We start from the raw sequence: 21,617 nt of genomic DNA, 5'->3' as shown, positions 1-21,617 counted from the left end.
TAGTCTTAGACCATGTAGCAGCACCAAAAGTTCTGAATCTAATGAATCTCCAAGACCTATCAGACCTTAGAACATAGCCTAAACCAAGCCATTCCCATCTCTAATTGCACCCTCAATACCTGAAGGTCATATATGACCTTGAGACCTCCCATCAAAATTCAGCTTTACCCTGTTATTAATAGGAGTTTTCCACTATTCATGGACCAAATTTCTAGAGGAAGAAGAAGCTGCTACACCCCCAAATTGTTTGTCTTTCACTATATATTCCTTTAAGATATCCATTCTTGACCCAATAAGCAACTTTCACACTTAAACTTTCAATTATAGCCTCCTTAGTCATACTCTATTCCTTAATAATTCTAGCATTCCTCTCCTCCCACATTGACCAATCTTTTTTTTTTGTTTGTTATTATTATTTGGGTGGAGGGAGGTAGTAGACAGGTAAATTGGCAAAGGTGGAATTAATCATCCTCCCATTGAGTGAGATATAGTTCTTCAAGTAACCAAGTTGTTTGAGAAATGATGAATAACTGCAACTCTAGGGTTTCCTCCTAAAGGCAGACCCAAGTGGTTTAGAGGCCACTCACTTACAAAACAAATTAAGGCTTCATAGCACCTTGGATAAGAGTCACTCAAATTAATGCCTGAAATGCAGCTCTTTCCTAACTTTACCTTCCAAATAATAATTCTTTAAAGAATTTGGCTAAGTATTACAAGTTCTGAGCTCCTTCCTCACCTAAGTCTTCACAGAAGACAACAATGTCATCTGCAAAATGTAAATGAGACATGATGACATTGTCTCTCCCAATCCCCCAAACCCTTGCAAGGTTAAGCCTGTCCATTATAGAACATGGTCTACTGAAGACATCTGCAATGAGCTTGAAGAGGAAAGGAGAGACAGGGTAAACCATGTAAGTTCAGTAACTTTAGTGATGGTATGCCATGTAAAATCTCAAAACCAAGTCAAATGGCAATTACATAATTCAGATTTAAATAATAGCTGAAAGAGTAAAGAAGCATACATATAGGGATATTCAAATTATAAAATATTTACACACAAGAAACTTTTAAATAAAGTTTTTATTTAAAAATTTATTTAAATAACTGACAACCAATGTTTTTATTGTTAAAAACTAAACTTATAAATAAAGTTCAATAAGTTTCATAAAATTATCCAAGTAGGTACAAGTTACACACACTATTGATCTAAGAATAAGCAAGAAGCATGTCCCACGTATATGTCTAAAGAGAGTACATATTTTAAATAACAAAACAACAGGCTTACTTTTCAACTCCAGGTCGTAAAGGTGAAGTTTTTTCCATCACCACCTCTCCCAATGCATTTCTCTGCCAACGAACTAACCAATAATTCAATAGTTTGTCCTATGAAATCATTTTATTGTTTGCATCCCTATGCTCTGTGACTACCCAAGTAGGAACAAGATAAAACTGAAAGAATCAAAATAAACAATCCAACAAATCTAGAATTAGCACAGTAATAATTGATCTCAAATTTGAGAAAGAAAATATTCAATGAAGAATAAAAATAACTTAGACCACAGAAATCAATTCATCAAACTAAAGATCTCTTTCTTCCCTCAAGTAATTGACCAAATATGCAAGAAGCATTGTAAAGATAACTCTTCTATTTCCCCTTCTTACAACATGATCTTTGATTTATATGGCTCATTTGTGATGAAAATTTGTTGAGGCCAGCTAGAGTTTTTACGCTATTGAGAATTTGAGAATTGAAATAGTAGTAAAAACTGTTGCAGGCAGCACCAAAGATCATAAAAGTTCCATTTTATACTAGATGGCTGTAGGGTTCTACCAGATATTTCATTATTCTCCACCAACTCAACATTGGAAAAGAAAGGGTGAAGAAAAATGTTGTATTTAGGTTGAGAGAAATGATGTGACAGCAGCCCTAACTATCCCCAAAACTTATTATTTATAGCAGGGTTTAAGAAAAGGAGTGCAATGATAAATCTGCCCCTGATTAGCAGACCGAAAAGAACAAATTAGTACAGTAGAGGCCTAGGCCCATTCAGCCTAAGAAATAAACATTGAAGAAGAACATAAACAAAAGACAACCCAATCCCACAATGCTAGGTCTCACAACACTCGCGTTAAACATAGATATCTTTCATGCCCAGCTTGTATAACAGGACTAGGTTGTTAGCAATGTTGATTGCAACTTGATTATCACAATACAGCATTAGAGGCTTGGTCACATCAATCCCAACTCCCTCAGAAAAATGCTGATCCAAAGCAACTCGGCAACTCCATGAGCCATAGCCCTATATTCAGCCTCAACACTTGATCTTGCCACAGCAGTTAGTTTTTTGCTCCTCCAAGTGACAAGGTTACCACCTACAAAAGTACAATGTCCATATTAGACCTATTTCCAAGAGAACCTACCCAATCAGCATCAATATAAGATTCCACTTCTATTTTTGTTGGGATTCTTAAACAGTAATCCCTTTCCAAGACATGTCTTCAAGTATCTCAAGATCCTTTCCACTGCCTTCATATGTGGGACTAATGGAGCATGCATAAATTGACAGACCACATGCACTGCATATACAATGTCTAGTCTAGAGAAGGATAAATAAAGCAACTTATCAACTAATCTCTGATATCTCTTTTTGTCAAGTTACAATTCCCCATCATCTTCCTGCAACCCATGATCCTACTCTATAGGAGTATCTGCTGGTCTAATTCCTAATTTTCCAGTCTCCTTCAAAAGGTATACTTTGGCAGATGTAGATCCCCTCACTAGATCAAGCTACCTCTATTCCCAAGAAATATCATAGAGGTCCTAAATCCTTAATTTCAAACTCTAAAGCTAAGAAGTCTTTCAACTCCTGAATCTCATCTAAATCAATTCCAATAGCCACCATATCATCAATGCAAATAATCAATGTTTGTTAGTTTTCCTCCATTCTTTTATAGAACAAAGTTGATCAACACTACTTTGCTTATACCCAACAACCTTCATTTCTTTGCATAATCTCTTGAACCAAACCCTTAGGGATTGTTAAAGGTTGTATAAGGTTCTCCTTAGCTTGCACACCTTTCCTCTCATGCCATACCCTAGAGGAGGATCCATGTAGACTTCTTCTAGTAGATTATCATTTAAGAAGGCATTCTTGATACCCATTTAATGTAGTTTCCAAGAAAAGCTAGCTACTAGAGAGAGTAACACCAGTATAGTATTCAATTTGGCAACTAGAGCAAAGGTCTTCTTGTAATCAATACCTTCTTTTAGTCGAATCCCATTACAACTTATCTAGCTTTGTACCTCTCGATAGAACCATCAACCTTGTGTTTAATTGTATACACCCACTTGCACCCCAGAATTCCCTTCACAACTGATAGATCCACTACTTTCCAAGTGTTTTCCTTTAAGAAGGCTTTCATTTTTGTGTTCGATTGAGAAGAGAAGGAAAGAGAGAGAGAAGAGAGAGAGAGAGAGAGAAGAGAAGTTCGATTGAGAACCAAAGACTTAAGGGCTAGTTGGCTACCAACTTCTTATTTATATTCTCTTAACATAATAAGACCAGTAATTACAAGAATGCCCTTGGTGGCAATTCATAATAATGAACAAATAACAAAAAAGAAAAAAGGAACTTGCTGACAGCATACTAACAGCATAGCAAACCAAAATAAGTTTCATAACACTCCCCCTCAAGTTGGGTTGTATATATCTATCATGCCCAACTTGTCACACAACTCATTGTGCCGCAAGTATGGAAGTCCTTTTGTGAGGCCATCAGAAAGTTGTTCCTTGGTGTTGACATAAAGGATGCAAATTTCCCTTTTTTTCTAATTTTTCCCTTATGAAGTGTTTGTCCACTTCAATGTGCTTGGTCCTATCATGTAGGACAGGATTGTTGGCGATGTTAATGGCTGCCTTGTTGTCACAGTAAAGAGACATAGGATTATGAACAGAAACTCCAAGCTCCCCTAGAAGATTTTTTAGCCAAAGAACTTCAACCACCCCATGTGTCATAGTTCTATACTCCGCTTCAACACTTGACATTGCTACCACACTTTGTTTCTTGCATTTCCAAGTCACTAGGTTTCCTCCCACAAATGTGCAATACCCACTTGTGGACTTATCTATCATCCACAGCACCTGCCCAATCAGCATCTATAAAGACTTCCACCTTTAGATGATTATGCTTACTGAATAGTAGACCTGTTCTTAGATACTTTTTTAAGTATCTAAGAACTCTCTCTGCTGCCTCCAAATAAGGTTTCCTAGGAGAGTGCATGAATTCGCTCAGGACACCAACTGAATAAGCAATGTCTAGACGAGTCATGGACAAATAAATTAACTTTCCCACTAACCTTTGGAACTGTTTTACATCTTTCAGAGGTTCACCATCACAGTTACCCAATTTATGATCAACATCCATAGGAGTATCTGGTAGTCTTTCACCTAACTTGTTTGTGTCTTGTAACAGATCAAGAGTGTACTTCCTTTGAGAAATGAAGATACCACTTTTAGAGCGAGCAACTTCAATTCCATGAAAATACTGTAGAGGACCTAGATCTTTCGCTTCAAATTTAGATGCAAGGAATTGTTTCAACTGTTGTATTTCTGAACTCCAATTTCTTGTGATGATGATATCATCCACATGCACTATCTAAACAGCAACCTATTCCTGACATCTCTTCACAAAGAGTGTGTGATCGAACTGACATTGCTTGAACCCTACTTGTTGAACTACCATATGAAACTTATTGAACCAAGCCCTGGTAGATTGTTTCAAACCATAGAGAGACTTTCTTAGCTTACACACCTTATTCTCACTTCCCTTGGCACAGAATCCCGGGGGTTGAACCATGTACACCTCCTCCTCTAGGTCACCATTTAAAAAGGCATTCTTAATGTCTAGTTGATGCAATTCCCAATCAAGATTAGCAGCTAATGATAGAAGAACTCGAATTGAGTTCATCTTAGCTACTGGAGCAAACGTCTCATCATAGTCAACTCAGTACACTTGAGTGTACCCTTTGGCTACTAATCTTGCTTTATACCTTTCAACTATCCTGTCCGCCTTGTGCTTAACTGTAAACACCCACTTACACCCCACTGGGTCTTTCCCCCTTAGAAGATCCACTAATTCCCAAGTTTAATTTTTTATGGAGGGCATTAATCTTCTCCATCATAGCATCTGTCTATTCAAGGTATTTTAAGGCTTCTGTAACATTTTTGGGTACAGGGATGCAATCAACTGCAGATAGGAAGACTCGGTATGAGGGGGAAATGTGATAGGAGACATACTGGGTGATGAGGTGTTTGGTAGTGCATGACCTGACTCCCTTTCTTTAAGCAATAGGAATGTCAAGGTCATCCACAGTAGGAGCAAGGGTGTCAATAGGTATAGAAGGGTTGGAGTTACCTCCTGGGAGTTTGACGGTGTCAGATGCTCAGTGTTTGGTAGTTCCACATCTCTATCACATTGCTGATCTCTACGGCATGTATGTTAGAAGACACGAAAGGGGGCTAGGTCCGGAATAGAAAGAAGAGAGACTTGGCAGACTTGAACCTACTTCTCCTCTTCCACACTACTCTCCCCCTGAGGAGAAGCAGGGAAGAACGGTTCAGACTCAACGGACACATCCATAGAGTCAAAAAAATTTATGACTAACGGGATCATAGCACCGATACCCCTTTTGAGAGGAAGGTAACCCCAGAAAGATACAAGGAATGGACCGAGGCTCTAAATTCCCCGAGACAGAGACAAATCATGGACAAAAGCACAACAACCAAAGCGACTGCAAGTATAGCATCCATTCAAAACCTTTTTGGAACATTCATGTGTAACATCATCCCTCGAGCTACCTCAAGGTGTTTGTTTCTTCTTTCGGCAACACCATTTTGTTGCGGAGTTCTTGCACATGAGCTCCTATGAATAGATCCATGGGAGGTAAATAATTCATATTGGATTCCTTAATCCACCAACTCAGTTGTCAATTGTCTAGCCAGGGATGGGATTCAAAGGATTGAATTGTACCAAAGATCATCTCTCCAATCATAGATGATCTTCTCTTGTATTGTCTGAGTTACTTTTGCTCCTAGAGGCCCCACAAGTTCCTCTTTCTTTTTTGGAATCCCCAGTTTTTCTGGGATATTCTATATTCCTCTTGCATCTTTTGATGGAGTGTTTCTTCATATGATCACAATAGATAAATGACTACAAGAAAGAGAACATTCAGGAAAATCAGGGAACAACTCAGGCATACTGTAAACCCATTTGGAACTCAACCTTTGCATTCCACACTTGTTATTTTATTTGAGTATAAAAATCAAAGATGATTAAGCCACCAAACATGCTAAAACTATGCCCAAGGAATTTCTTGGAAGTTGTTGAGCATAATACATGATGAAAAAATATTACCTTCTCGCGAATTACACTTTTCATAAATGTTTCTTTCTCATTAGTAGGCAATGAAGTAGGCCAACCAATCTGCACAAACAATTGAGAAAAACAGAGAAAATGTATTATTAAAGAAGCACTGAATAAGTTTTTCTTCTGTTCATGTGTTGAAAGGTGGTTGTTGAACTCTTACATTGTGCACGTGAAACCCAATTACTTTTGACTCAAATATAATGATTGAATCCTTTTCTAGAAAACTTTTACAATTATTGTTTGAACCTTATATTTTATCTGATTTATATGATTAAGATTAATTTGAGAAAGATCTAATTTTGTATTTTGTCATTTATTTATCTATTATGTGTTTTGAATTATTCTGTTCTAAAACCCTTTGATTACTTAAAACTTATTGAAAGAGCCTTTTTAGTCTATTTCCCATCATATTTAGGTTAAAGAACCAATATTTTTGCTATCTGACTTTATAGTCAAGCTTCATTGCATTATCTTGTACTTATTAATTATTAATTATAATATCTTGTATCAATTGTTTATGAAGTGGATGTGGACTGAAACTATATATCTAGGCTTTCTAGTTTTTAGTACCAATATGGTTATTTTTCTGACAAACTGAAAACAGAAATAAACTTATGATTCATGATTTGATTCTATTCAACCTTCTCTATTTACAGAGTTACAATGTGATAACAGTCTTCAGAACATTGGGGGAAGAGGGAGGCAGGGAGGGAGGGAAGGAGAGAGAGAGAGAGAGAGAGAGAGATGACCACTTGCCCTGTTAAAAAACAAGACTAGCATTCTTTCCTCATTGCCACCAGCCTTCCTGAAATGTAATTGGAAATTAATCTACAAATGCCTTTAACATCCTAACTAATTGAAATAAAATATCCTTAGGTAAGTCAAAAAGCCACACTAGAACATCATGGAACTAACCAAGATGATCCAAGTGAAACTTGAATATATGATGCTATTCACTGAGATGGAATTCTGGATATAGAAAGCAATTGGAATGATTCACATTAGAATGAAAAGCAAACTTGGTATGGTTGTACATAAAGTTACACTCCAAACAAGGATGAAACCTCCTACCTATATTAAAGTATAAACTTGAGTTAGTTTTAAGTTCACACCTTAGAAGATCTAAATAAATTGGTTGTGTCCAATTTGCACAGTCCAAGCCAAGTTTTCTAAATGCTGGAAACAGAAAAACAGAAAAAGAGACGGTATAAGTGGCAAATTAAACAGATCACTGGTAACTTTTGTGGTAATTCCTATACAAACATGAAAACTTTGGTCCCTTTTAATTTTGATGGGTATGAAACCATTGATCCTTCTGCATGATAAAGTAACAAAAATCAAATTACTGCATGGTGCACCTGCATTGAAGGCTTGGCGATTGCATGATCGATATACATCCATTAGGACTCTGAAAGAAAGAAAAGGCATTTAGGCAAACTTGCTAGCAGAAGAATGCAGGTAACATTTAAAGTCATATCAAACTCAACATATACATGCTATGCTATTCAACCTCTAGAAAACCAAGAAATACAGGTGCAAGAATAACAAGTTATTAAAAAATAAAAGACAAGTTATGAAAGACTTTTTCTATTTTAAAAGAAATTTTTATTAAAAGGAAAAAAAGAGATACAACCCAGCCAGGTGTTAAGGCAACACCTCCAAACAAACTAACGCATTACAATTTGCCCATAGGCAAAACAATATAAATTATCCAAAACACAAATTTGAGCCCCAAACTTCCCAAGGATGAAAGAATCACTGCTAATATTGCCTATCTATTTCAGACTAGAAGCATGTAGGTCCAGATACTTAAAAGTTTGGCATCCAAGCTCCATCTTAATCCTACATGCCACTCTATAAGTCCTAACAAAGTACAAAAACAGAACAAATCAGACAACGGTAAAGGATCATCCATTATATTTGTTCTGGACAAATAGAATGGCTATCTATAAGCACTGATAACTTTTAAAATATATACATGGTTGCACTATGTATGTGTTGTCTCTCATCTTTCCCCCTTTCCTGTAACATCTGGAATGAGTAGAGTTGCTTTCTCACAATCATTTTTTTTCCCTCCCTTTTTTAGTACAAGAAAAAAAAATCATATTGCATATAATAAAGGATTGGGTCCATGTTAGCAATTCAATCATCTTGTCCTGCGGTGAATCAACAGTTCAACTGCCTAGGCTCATGACATCATAAATCATATAATAAAAATAAAAAAAAAAGATAAAACTACACAAATACAAAATAAGATACAGAAAAATTTGCTGTCCTTGAGACTGTAATAGGGTAAGAGTCAAATCGGATCCAGCCACATCCGATTCCAATCTGATTATTGAAAGTTTAAAACTTCATATCTGAATCCAATCCAAAAGCTGATATATTAGACTTGGATCGGATTCAGATTTAATCCAAATCAGTTTTATTGTGTCAAAATCAAGAAAAATTAAAGTTATAACAATTTTAATTAATTTTTAACTTGTGCAATAAATTTGTATAAATATAAAATATTGAATTTATTGATGTTGTGATAGTGGGCTGTTTTGTTTTTTTTTCTGATAAATAGCTGTTTCATTTTACTTTATATTAGTAGAAATCTGCTGAAACAAAAAAAAAAACTGTAAAAGAAAGGAAGAAAAGAAGTGGTTTTGTGAGAGAAGAGTAGAAGAGAAAGAGTGAAGAAAGGAAGAGAAGGCAAAACTGATCTGACCGCCCTCTCCCATTAGTATTTTAAATAAAAAAACGTGTACAATGACTACTATGCCCTTATAGGGTGGCTGATACAAAAATAAAATAAAATAAAAAATAAACTCAATTGTAGAGAGATTGGACCAAATGGGCCCTAGTACTTGTTTATGTTTTAAGTAGCATCATGTTTACATTTTATGTGTTAATGGGCCTGTTAACTTGTTTTGTTTTTCTTTTAAATTATTTATGTGCTGGCCACTTAAGGGCAGAGATGTAATTAGTCCAAGTTAAGTGAGTATAATAAAAGATTAAGAGAGAGAGGAGGAAACTATTGATCTCTCTTCTCCTTTCTCTACTTCTTCTTCCTTTTGCTGTAATCACTTTTTTTCTTTTCTTTTACTGCTGTAATCAGGTTTAATTATCAGATTTGAAGGACAGTTTCACATCTTGGTATCAAAGCAGTTTTTTCCCTCTTCCTTTTTTTCCTTTTCTTTTCCCATACACCCTTCGATTAGAAGAGTATATGGAGAGATAAGCTTCTGATCATTCAAAGGTCTGTTTGCCTAGTTGGTAGAAGGTTTGGAGAATTAGAGTCTGGCCAAAGAGTTCCAAGAAGTGGAGCTGTTATTTTTCTGTCCAAAACCCCAGCCAACCAGAGAGATTTCATGTTACAGGACAAGGAGAAGGATTGGGTGTGGCACTTAGGGCTTGGGAGGTTTCTTTTGATCCCCAGAATGGGGCAGTTAAGGTTTAAAGAAGGTTGGGCAGCTCTGGTAGGAGCGGCTACGTCTTCTCTCTTTCTCCCATTGAGTCGGGTGCAATGAAACCCTAGCTTTTGAACTTTTTGGTACTGGGCTGACCTCAGTTAGGTCCATAAAGAGTGAAAAACTAGTTTTTTTATTTTTGTTTGATTTGTTGGTTCGGCTGTCTTAATTTGTATGTTTATCTTTGTTGGGTCTTAAGTCATTAGTTATTGGGCCTTAGTTACTGGGCCTAATCTTATTTAGTGTTTATTTTGACTAGGTGTCCCATCACTAATCAAGGGCATTCTGGTCTATTTATGTAACATTATGTAATGTTCTTATATATAATAGATTAGGGCTGGCTGAGAACACTTCTGCCGCCCATCTCATATCTTCTTCTTCTTCTTCTCCTCTCATTCGACAGCTCTATTCCAGCAAACATGGTATCAGAGCGCTAATCTTTCGACTGGTTACAGTAGCCGCCTCTTCTTCTACTCGCAGTTAACTCTTTCACTTCTTTTTTTTTTGGTTGCTGCAAAAAAACCATAGGGTTGGTCATAGAACACAGCTGGACCTACATCTAGGGTTTCCCTTGGTTGTAGGGCCCAAGGGGAGTTAGACCCAGAGGCTGATGCCCTAATAGACGCAGTACAGCAGACTGTAGCCATTCGGCTAAGATAGATCTGTGTAGAATAGATCTAGGCGGAAGGACTAATTTCAGCAGTTCTAGAACTGTTCGTGGGTGAGGTTATAACCTGCGATAGCAGTGCTTAGCACATAGTAGAAGCCAACACAGCAAGTTGCAGGCTGCGGCAGCAGTGATTAGAACACAGCAGAAGGTAGCACAATAGATTATAATCTGTGACAGCAGTAATTAGGGCACAGTGTGCAATGCAGTACTCGGTGTTTCAGCTCTGTGTCGGGTTCTCAGGACTGAGTTTATAGTGCAGCAAGTTCCGTAAGTGTGAAACAGTTCACTATATATTGTGTTTACAGTCTTGACATTTACGAGTAAGAGAAGATGTCTTCCATATCCAGGGAAGTGTCTTCTAGAGATGTTAGGGCTTGTGGGAAATCTCCTAATTTGGAGAATCCAAATCTGCACAGCCTACAGATCACAAGTGTGTCGTTGGATGAGTACAACTTCAGAGAATGGTCTGTCTCAGCCATGCTTTTCATCACATCCCGGGAACTCACTGGTTACTTGGACGGGCAGAAGAAGGAACCCGAAGTGGGGAGTGCTGAATATGCAACTTGGCGCAAGGAGAATGCTACAGTTATGTCCTAGCTACTTGCCTCAATGACTCCAAGAGTAGCTAGGACTGTTCAACATTTCTCCACGGTTGCCAAGATATGGGAAAAAGTTTCTAAAACCTATGGGCAGAAAAAGAATAATGCCAGAATTTATAGACTGAATCAAGACATTGCTGCCTTGAGGCATGGAGATATGAGTGTTGCAACATATTTTGCTACACTAGAAGGACTATGGGAAAAGTTAGATCACCACCTTATTATTGATTGGGAGAATGCCAGAGACAAGGAAAAGCATGACAAACAAGTTGAAGAGGGTAGAGCATTTAAGTTTCTAGCTGGCCTAGATCCTATATATGAGAGCATAAGGTCCCAAATTCTGGGAAGGGATGAAATGCCAGACTTACATCATGTTTACTACCTTGTGAGGAATGAAGAGGTGAGAAGAAAAGAGATGCAGGTTGATACTCAAACTAAACTAGCTGAACAGTCTGTGGAACATTCGGCCCTAATCTCTACAAATCAAAGGGGAAACAGGCACTCTGACAAGAGACATATGAAGTGCACCCACTGTGGAGGGGAAAGGCATGTGAAAGAGACCTGTTGGGTTCTCCATACGCATCTGAAGCCAGCTGCATTGAGGAAAGATAAGAAGCATCAGAAGGGTCAATCTGCAAGTGTGAATCTGGCTACGGGTCAAAGTGATGATGGTTCAAAACACTCATCCACAGTTACTTCCTCTTCCATGGGACAGACCACTAATTCCCCTGGAACCGGGCCCTTGGGTTTTACTGCCGATGAGGTAGAGGTACTTAGCCGGGCCCTAGCCCATCTAAGGACCAATTCTCTTCCATCTTCCTCCCTTGCCAGATCAGGTATTGTCTCTGCCTTTAGTGCATCTAGTACTATTGATCCTGCCTCTTGGATTATTGATTCTGGTGCAATTGACCACATGACACACATGTCTTCTCTATTTTCTTCCTATCATTTAATGTCTGGCCAAGATAAAATGAGGGTTACTGATGGTTCTCTCTCTACCATCTCTGGGAAAGGAGTGGTTGACCTAAGCAAGGACCTCTCACTCAAATCTGTCTTGCATGTTCCCAATCTTTCTTCAAATCTCTTATCTGTCTCAAAGCTTACCAAAAATTTGAATTGTAGCATAACATTTTTTCCTACTCATTGTATCTTTCAGGACAGATTGACAAAGAGAACGATTGGGAGCAGTCATGAGTGTGGAGGTCTCTACTACCTTGATGCAGACATCAGTTCAGCCTTACAAACATCTGCTACTAGTAGTCGGTCCAATGTGGAGTCAATAGCTAGGTTACATCTGTGGCATGCTAGGCTAGGTCATTTACCGTTTTCATCATTGGAAGTGTTGTTTCCAGAATTATTCAAAGGTGTTTCAAGTCAAGAGTTAGTTTGTGAAGTCTGTCAACTATCAAAGCAATGTAGAACTGTTTATCCAACTTCGAGTAATGACATTCAAGCTCCTTTTGACTTAGTCCACTCTGATGTTTGGGGCCCCTCTCCCATTATTTCTGTTGATGGCTTTCGATACTTTATCAGTTTTATTGATCGCTTTTCTCGATGCACATGAATCTACATATTAAAAGCACGAGAAGAAGTACCGCAGGTAACCATGACATTTTGCAAAATGATTGAAACACAATTTGGCACAAAGATCAAACAATTCAGGTCAAATAATGCTGCAGAATACTTTGAAAGGTACCTATTGGAGACTGGAATGATTCATCAGTCATCTTGTGCTAGTACCCCCCAACAGAATGGGGTTGCTGAACGCAAGAATAGACACCTATTGGAGACTGCTCGAGCCTTACTATTTCAGCACAAAGTTCCAAAAAACTATTGGTCTCAAGCAATCCTTACTGCATCATATCTGATAAATCGAATGCCATCCAAGGTATTGGGGATGAAAACTCCTTTCTCTGTTCTTTGCCCTCATCTTCCTGACTTTTCTCTTTCACCGAGAGTCTTTGGTTGTGTATGCTTTATACATGTCAAGGATCCGAAGAAGACCAAATTGGATCCTAGGGCTACAAAGGGAATCTTTTTGGGGTACTCCCCTACTTAGAAGGGATACAAGTGTTATGATCCAGTTACCAAGAAAAAATGTCACAAAGGATGTGATATTCTTTGAGTCTCAATCCTATTTTCATTCTTCCCAGAATCCTCTTCAGGGGGAGACTAGTGGGATGGAAGAGAATTCTTCTGTTCCCCCATTCTTTGTGCCTCTCTCTACCTTAGGCCTTCCATCTTCTCCTCCTAATCCACCTAGTTGTGGTATCCCGGGTGAATCTAGTGAGGCTCCCATTGTACCAACTACTACTAGTGATGTTGCAAATATTACTAAAGACTCCAATAGGCTGCAAAGAGATATCAGAATCACCTACAACAGAAGGAAGAAGGGCCCTCTAACTCATGACAACAACCAATTGGACTCGGATCAACCTGTCTCAGAAACTCAAGGTAATCTTATCAGTTCCTCTGACTTGGATCTTCCTATTGCCCTTCGTAAGTCTACTCGTTCTTGTACTATCAGAGACCCCATTGCTGATTTTGTGTCTTACTCACATTTGTCTCCTCGTTATCGTTCTTTTGTGTCTGCTCTCTCTTCTGTGCATGTTCCTACCAGGTATTCTGAGGTAGTATCTGACCCAAAATGGAAAGAGGCTATGGACGAAGAAATGAAGGCCTTGATGAAAGCAGGGACTTGGGAATTAGTGGATCTACCAAAAGGGAAAGGCACTGTTGGATGCAAGTGGGTGTTCACTGTGAAGCATAGGGAGGACGGGTCCATTGAAAGGTACAAGGCTAGACTGGTAGCAAAAGGGTTTACTCAAAAAGAAGGGATTGACTACAAAGAAACCTTTGCTCCGGTGGCAAAACTCAACACAATCCGAGTTCTATTATCATTAGCTGCAAATTTCTCATGGGAGCTACATCAGTTGGACATGAAGAATGCTTTCTTGAATGGCGACCTGCATGAAGAGGTGTTCATGAATCCTCCACCAGGTTATGGGTTTGGGAAGAAGGTATGTAGACTGAAAAAAGCCCTATACGGCCTTAAGCAGTCCCCTCGAACTTGGTTTGAGAAGCTATGTGGGGCCATGAAGAAAGGGGGTTACACTCAAAGTAGGGCAGATCATACCCTATTCATAAGGAAGAGAAATGGCAAACTTACAGCACTTATTGTCTATGTGGATGATATGGTAATTACAGGGGATGATCAGGAAGAGATTAAAAGACTAAAGGAGGTCTTGGCTGCTGAATTTGAGATCAAAGACCTGGGCCAACTGAGATACTTTCTTGGGATTGAAGTTGCAAGATCTAAAGAGGGCATCTATATATGTCAGCGGAAATACATTCTTGATCTTCTTCAAGAGACAGGCATGATGGGGTGTAGGCCAGCAGATACTCCAATAGAACAGAATCATGGTCTACAGGAGTCAGTAGGAGAGGACTACCTTGATAAGGAAAGATACCAAAAGCTAGTGGGGAAGTTGATTTACCTGTCCCTTACTCGCCCTGACATTGCTTATGTTGTACATGTTGTCAATCAGTTCATGCACACTCCTAAAATCCCTCACATGAAAACTGTGGAAAGGATCCTCAGATATTTGAAGTCTTGCCCGGGGAAAGGGATTCTGTTCAGGAAAAACAGTAAAATTGAAGTTGAAGGATATACTGATGTAGATTGGGCTGGCTCTGTTGGGGACAAGAAGTCTACTTCTGGGTACTGTACCTTTGTTGGAGGAAATTTAGTTACATGGAGGGGTAAAAAACAAAATGCGGTTGCTAGATCTAGTGCAGAGGCCGAATATCGAGCTATGGCTCATGGTGTTGCTGAACTTTTATGGCTTAAGATCCTGCTTGGTGAACTTGGAATTAAGATTGAGTGTCCTCTCAGGTTGTACTGTGACAACAAAGCTGCCATCAACATTGCAAATAACCCAGTGCAACATGATAGAACGAAACATATTGAGATAGACCGTCACTTTGTCAGAGAAAGAATTGTCTCAGGAGAACTCTGCATCCCTTATACTCCCTCCGAGATGCAGATTGCAGATGTTCTGACTAAAGGGTTAGCTACAATGAAATTCGTGGACTTACTTGGCAAGCTAAACATGATTGACATCCATGCTTAGCTTGAGGAGGAGTGTTGGTTCGGCTGTCTTAATTTGTATGTTTATTTTTGTTGGGTCTTAAGTCATTAGTTATTGGGCCTTAGTTACTGGGCCTAATCTTATTTAGTGTTTATTTTGACTAGGTGTCCCATCACTAATTAGGGGCATTCTGGTCTATTTATGTAACATTATGTAATGTTCTTATATATAATAGATTAGGGCTGGCTGAGAACACTTCTGCCGCCCATCTCATATCTTCTTCTTCTTCTCCTCTCATTCGACAGCTCTATTTCAGCAAACATGATTAATGGAGGAATCTGAAAGATAAATGAAGCGGATTCCGGTATCCGGGGTTGGGTCCAATAGATTCCTTTTTGAGTGGAGTGACCACAATTAAACTAGATGGAACCAATTATCTAGCCTAGGCATAGTCTATACGGATTTATGTTTGTAGTAGAGGTAAACTAGGGTATCTCACAGGCAATAAGGAGAATCCTACAGAGACGGACCCTACATATGAAAAATGGATGCATGAGAACTACACAGTGATTGGGTAGTTAGTCAACTCTTTGCAGCTACACATAAGCAATATTACCTCTGAATGACTCCTACCAAGGAGATTTGGGACAGTGTCACCAAAACATATTCACAGAAGTTAAATGTTGCGAGAGCCTATAAGTTGAAGAGTGATGTGAACAATCTAAGACAAGGGGAGAAGAGTGTAGCAATTTACTTCTCCATGTTGAAATCATTGTAGCAGGAGATTGATGTTATGGAGACAATTGTATAAGAGAGAACCAAGGATGCAGAGACATTTAGAAAATTGGTAGAACGAAACAGGGTGTTTGAGTTTCTTATAGGACTTAACCTTGAGTTCAACATTACTAGGTAGAATATTCTGACCAAGGGTGAAGTCACCCTTGCTCAAGCATACTCTATGGTGAACAATGAAGAGAGTAGGCGGCAAGTATAGTTACAGGGACCACCTTCAAAACACTTTGCAAATGCTGTGATAAAGCTGAAAGGGATGACTGAGAAAAAGGAAGTGATATGTGAATATTGCAAGAAACCGAAGCATACTAAGGACACTTGTTGGAAACTCCATCCAAAACATCTCTCGGACAAGTTTCAGAACAATAGTAACAGCAATTTCAAGAAGAGTGGTCAAATAGGGAAGCCTAAAAATGCAAATGTTGCTACAGTACCTGAAGGCGGAAATAGAGAAAGTGAAGAAAAATTGGCTATGGAGAAGTTCGCAACACTAAAGGCAGAGTTTGAAAGGTATGGGAGGTTACTTAATCACTTGGAGGCCACTGTTGTAGCATCCAACCCTTCAGGCATCACCTCGTCATCTGCATTTTCTCACTTAGGTACTCGTTCTTTTGCAAATCATGCTACTATTTCAGGTAATCATAAAATCCCTTGGGTTATTGATTTTGGTGCATCAGACCATATGACTAATATACTTGTTTGTTCATATCAGCTCCTTTTTGGTAGAGAGAAGATACCCCTTGCTAATGGGTCTCTTGCTCTCATCTCTAGCAAAGAGATGTTAAAGTCAAAGCCTCTGAACTCTTGTTTTATCCTCTGTTCTCCATGTCCCCAAGCTTAATACCAACTTGTCATCTATCAGTAGCTTGACCAAATCCATGAATTGTAGCATAACCTTTTCTTTCCTACTCATTGTGTTTTTTAGTACCTGAAATCTTAGAGGATGATTGGGAGTGGCTATGAAGCAAATGGAATATACTTGTTGGACGCACCTAGTAGCAATCTTGGGCCACCTAATGGAGTTGCTTTGGAGTTCGTTTTGTCAATGCCTATTGATTGAGTCATGTTATGTCATTTACGTTTTGGTCATTTATCTTTTTCTGCTTTAAGTCATTTGTTTCCCAAAATGTTTAAGGGAATATCTCTTACAAATCTTCATTGTGAGTCATTTGAACTTGCGAAACATTATAGATAATCTTATCCAATGAGTAATCACCTTGCTTCTTTTCTTTTACTGTTGTAATCAGATTTAATTATCAGATTTGAAGGATAGTTTCACATCTTCAATAAAAAACATAAAAACACTACTCTAAAAGCTTCCCAGATAGTATGTTTTGGTCCCCACTTCCATGACATATTTCCATTTCCATGGGTAGCAACACGAAATTTTACCGCAATCGACATTTCCCCAATGAACACTACCAAACCTACATGGAATACAAGAGATAGTTTCCACAACATATTTCCATTTCCTCTTCCATGGGTAGCAACATGAAACTTTATTAGAATCAACATATTCCCTAGTGAACGCTACCATTACTATGTGGAGTACAAGAAATAGTACTATCACATAAGTTGGTGACAATATTATTGATATGTGAAGTAACAAGTTATTGTCCACCTGAGCTAGCTCAATCATTTCAAACATGAAGTTAAATAATAGTTTTTGTTTTTGTAGTTAATTCTATCATGAAGCTCTGAGCTAGCTCAATCATTTCAAACATTGTGCATATTTTACAATGTTTCCCCCATGTCTATAACTTTTACAATATTTTTGACATTTCCAACATGTTTTTTATATTTGGATGACCAACATTTCCACCGACATCAACATTTTAAACCTTGCTCCTGCCAAATCACATACTGTTTTTAGCTCTATCGGTAATTCTAGCAACTGAACAACACAAGTGCCACCCCTTTAAACTCATTAACCCACTCCACATCTTAAAGCAATACAAGAACATTCTAGAGCCATTCACCTTTAAATCTAAAATCTACATGTCGACATGTTCATAGACAATTATTTTTCCTTTTTACCTTTTCTCATTTAATTTACTGATCAAACTTATTGCCTACTTTAGATTTGAATTGGTGAAGTAACTGTTGTGGTGATAAAGCTACACACTTTATCTACAAAGTCAAACCCATGGGTTCACATTTTTCACATACTAATTTATTGCTACATATTAATTAAATAAAAAAGGTAAGAATTCTTTCCTTTTTTTTATGAGTAAAAAGGGTAAGAATTCTGTTATGAAAGAGTAAATTTACAACATAGCCAACTGAATAAACAAAGGGCAACCTACATTCATGATAACAAATGCTGCAAAAACTAAAAAATATGGATCACACAGTAGGTCAATATAACTAAAGATACTCCAAAAATATACTAAAAGTGAATTGCAATGACCAATGTAACAATCAGTGTCCCAATTGTCAGTGTAGTTCCTCTTTCTCTTGTTCATGTCCAAGCTTCAGACATAGATTTGGCATTAAGGACTGCCGAATTGCCATAATTTTCTGGTCTAGATAGCTAGTTGAATAAATAGCCACCCACAAATTCAATTTTCCGGAACAACAGGTTAAAGGACCAAATGTAGCATAGAATAAGATAATTCTGTACCATTTCATCATGTACATTTCTGTTATAGCAAACAAATATATTTCTCAATCCTAATAAAGTCAAAAAGAAAAGAACCCATTTACTTCAAAAACCTAATTCGTACAGTAAACAAACAAATAGAGATAGAATTTTTTTTTAAAAAAAAAGAAGCACAATATGGGAAATTTCGACAGAAGTGACAATAGCAATTGATATCCAGTTTTAAATATCATTAACAGATCAAAATAATTTTATTAAGAGATAGAAACAAAAAAAAGCATAGCTGTAGAAGAGTTTCTGCTTAGAAGATAAACAGTAGAATACCAACGGATATAACCAAGAAAATGAAAAGAAAAACATTGATAAACAATAAAAAATAAGGAAAAGTAAACCAAAAAACCAAATGAGTATCTATTGCTAATACATTGAATCAAACTGACCCTTCCACTTCAAGAAGAACAGCAAGTTCTTTAGATGGCGTATCGTCGCGGGGACAGGACACTGAGTTGGAAGCAATACACCGACTGAACTGCAGATTTCTACCGTGGAATCGAGAATTCCTGACAGAAGCGTGAGAAACAGAGGGAATCGAATGAAGAAAGGCTCTCCTGGAAATTTCATTGGTGGAGACGCGAAGAGTGTAGAGAAGGGAGCAGGAAGCCGTTTCCATGACTGCAGACCGTTTGAGTGACTGTCTGACTGACGACGAATCTCCTCACCACAGCTTTAGCTTACGTGTTATGAAACTCGCAAATTTATTAATGTACCACTAAGATTTAGGAAATTGAGCAACTATACTCTTTATTTATAAATTGTGTTGAAGTACCCCAACTTTTCTGACAATTGTCTAAAAACATCTCCTGCCGTTAATTTTTCGTCGCACACCGTTCACATATAATATCACGGAATTGATATATTTTTCAAAAATTTCAAAAATATCCTTTAACGCTCAAAAATACCCTTTTGATTTGAGATCGCCGAAGCTTAGACCAAGAGCCATAACAACGAGCTTCATCGCACATTTGTGGTCATTTTGTAACAAGTCAAGGTGTGTACAATGGTTTACTCGCTAAGCTAGACGAAGAAATAAATCCAGCTTCTAGGGTTCTACCCTCCATTCCAAACCCCAAAAGCCTTCATTGTTGTAGAAACCTCTCACAGAGAGATTCTTCTCCCTTTATCTCTTGTGTCTGCTTCCTTCTTTAAGGAGGTTAAATATTCTTTTACAACTGAAATGCTTCTCTGAAGTTTTTTTCTTTTCATTTTCTTGCGTTTTTATTATTATTATTGCCAGCCCAGAGACTTGCCTCTCATTAGTCATTGAAACTATTAGATCTGTAGGCAACTTCTAAGATTTCACTTATATATTTGCTTTCCAATGCCCACTTGAAAGATCCCAAAGCTTTGGCTTCCATAACCCATTTTCTGATCTGGGTTCCTTGCAGAAGAGTTACTCAGCAAAAACTGTTAAAATGAGCATTTTCCATCAATTTGCAATTTGGGTCTTGCTTTTGCTCTTGGATCTTCAATCTAGATATGAGTTTTACCTTCTAAGTAGTTACCCTCACAAACACCAGGTCGCGCGACAGTTGTCGGTGAAGGTGAATTCTCGCACTTCCATCGATAATGAGATGCCACTTAGCTATTACAGTTTTCTATAAAGCCTCTCAAGGGTGTTAAGGACAGCGCCGAGAACCTAATTGAGCTCCTCATGGGAGATAGGATCGGTAATTCTCCTTATAGGTTTAAGATGTACGCTAACAAAACCGACATCTTCCTTTGCTGGGAAGAGGAGGGGTTGCAGGGTTCCGGGATTCTAGTATTTCAACTTGCAGCCTCTCTACTCTCTTTATCTACCTTGCGGCAATGGCTAGGATGAAGATTGAAAGAGGAAAGTAGTTTCTTTTCATCCTTCCAATGGATCCAAACTACCTAATAGTTTTTGAAAATTTTCATCAATCAGATTTTATTCAAGGAATAGTGGAGAGCTAATTCGACATTTCATTTTTTTTCCATTAGTTCTTAATGACAATGTCAATTGTCAAAAAACTTAGGGCACTTTGATACTTTAAGACAATATGTAAATAGTACAGTCAATTTCCTAAACCTTAGAGGTACCTTAAGACATACAAAATAATACAAAATATAAGGTTTTGCATTCTACATATTTGTATTTGTACCGCATCCAAACTCAACCTCAACTACAAATACGTGTAAACTTTGTTTAATGACTTTTATGCCCCTATTTTTATTTATATTTGCCTAAAGCAAAAACATATCATCCTTGGGTGTGGAAACCGAGTGAACAACTGTGAGACATGTCATGCCCTTTGTGAGGACATTCATTTAGTGGTTTTTACCTTTCTAATGTGATTTCCACCCGTAAAACCAAGCATGTTCTTCAGTTACATCCAAATCATCTAACATCGTACATCACATACAAGACAGGTCCTACTTTTATGATGGTCCTAGTTTCATAGTGAGATGTACTAGAACATGTTGATAGGATGTTGGAATGTGTTTTATTGGCAAGAAATCCCAACTCTTTTTGATGAAAACTCCGAAATGCCCAAGATAAAAGGCCTCTTTTGGGTACATCAGATTAACTAAACACTTTAGTTGTATAGCAAGTTGTTGAATTAATGATAATGCTCCACACCCATGATAAAATATAGGGGGCCTATAGTGAGAGATTGAACGGTTATGGGGTTTATGTACTTTCTAACTAGCGTGGAGTGTTATTATTGGTTCCACAGCCTACCTTCAGCTAATCTGATCTTCCATTTGGGTAAATCAGATTAACTAAACGCTTTAGTTGTATAGCAAGCTGTTGAATTAATGATAATGCTCCACGCCCATGATAAAATACAGGGGGCCTATAGTGAGAGATTGAATGGTTGTGAGGTTTATGTATTTTCTAATTGGTGTGGAGTGTTATTATTGGTTCCACAACCTATTGAACATCTATTGCCTTCAACTAATC

General features: G+C 37.9%; 1 protein-coding gene across 2 annotated transcripts in view; it reads right to left on the bottom strand.

Moving 5' to 3' along the window:
- Positions 1 to 19,382, bottom strand: part of LOC104608090 (Haloacid dehalogenase-like hydrolase (HAD) superfamily protein) — an 81,678-nt gene extending 62,296 nt beyond the window's left edge. Inside the window, exons 1-6 of one of the 2 annotated variants that reach the window (XM_010273967.3) lie at positions 19,075 to 19,382; positions 7,784 to 7,833; positions 7,538 to 7,601; positions 7,182 to 7,230; positions 6,414 to 6,482; positions 1,286 to 1,347 (exon numbers count right to left, since the gene is read on the bottom strand). In XM_010273967.3, coding sequence (XP_010272269.1) covers positions 1,286 to 1,347; positions 6,414 to 6,482; positions 7,182 to 7,230; positions 7,538 to 7,601; positions 7,784 to 7,833; positions 19,075 to 19,304 — 524 coding nt within the window. In that variant the 5' untranslated portion in view covers positions 19,305 to 19,382. The remainder of the gene's footprint in view (positions 1 to 1,285; positions 1,348 to 6,413; positions 6,483 to 7,181; positions 7,231 to 7,537; positions 7,602 to 7,783; positions 7,834 to 19,074) is intronic. The other variant, XM_010273966.3, reaches the window with a different exon arrangement.
- Between the last annotated feature and the right edge of the window lie 2,235 nt (positions 19,383 to 21,617).

The sequence above is a fragment of the Nelumbo nucifera genome, chromosome 7 (genome assembly GCF_055504915.1).
Source record: "Nelumbo nucifera cultivar China Antique chromosome 7, China Antique-T2T, whole genome shotgun sequence".
In the NCBI taxonomy this organism is placed as follows: Eukaryota; Viridiplantae; Streptophyta; class Magnoliopsida; order Proteales; family Nelumbonaceae; genus Nelumbo; species Nelumbo nucifera.
This window is presented reverse-complemented; position numbering and strand designations above follow the sequence as displayed.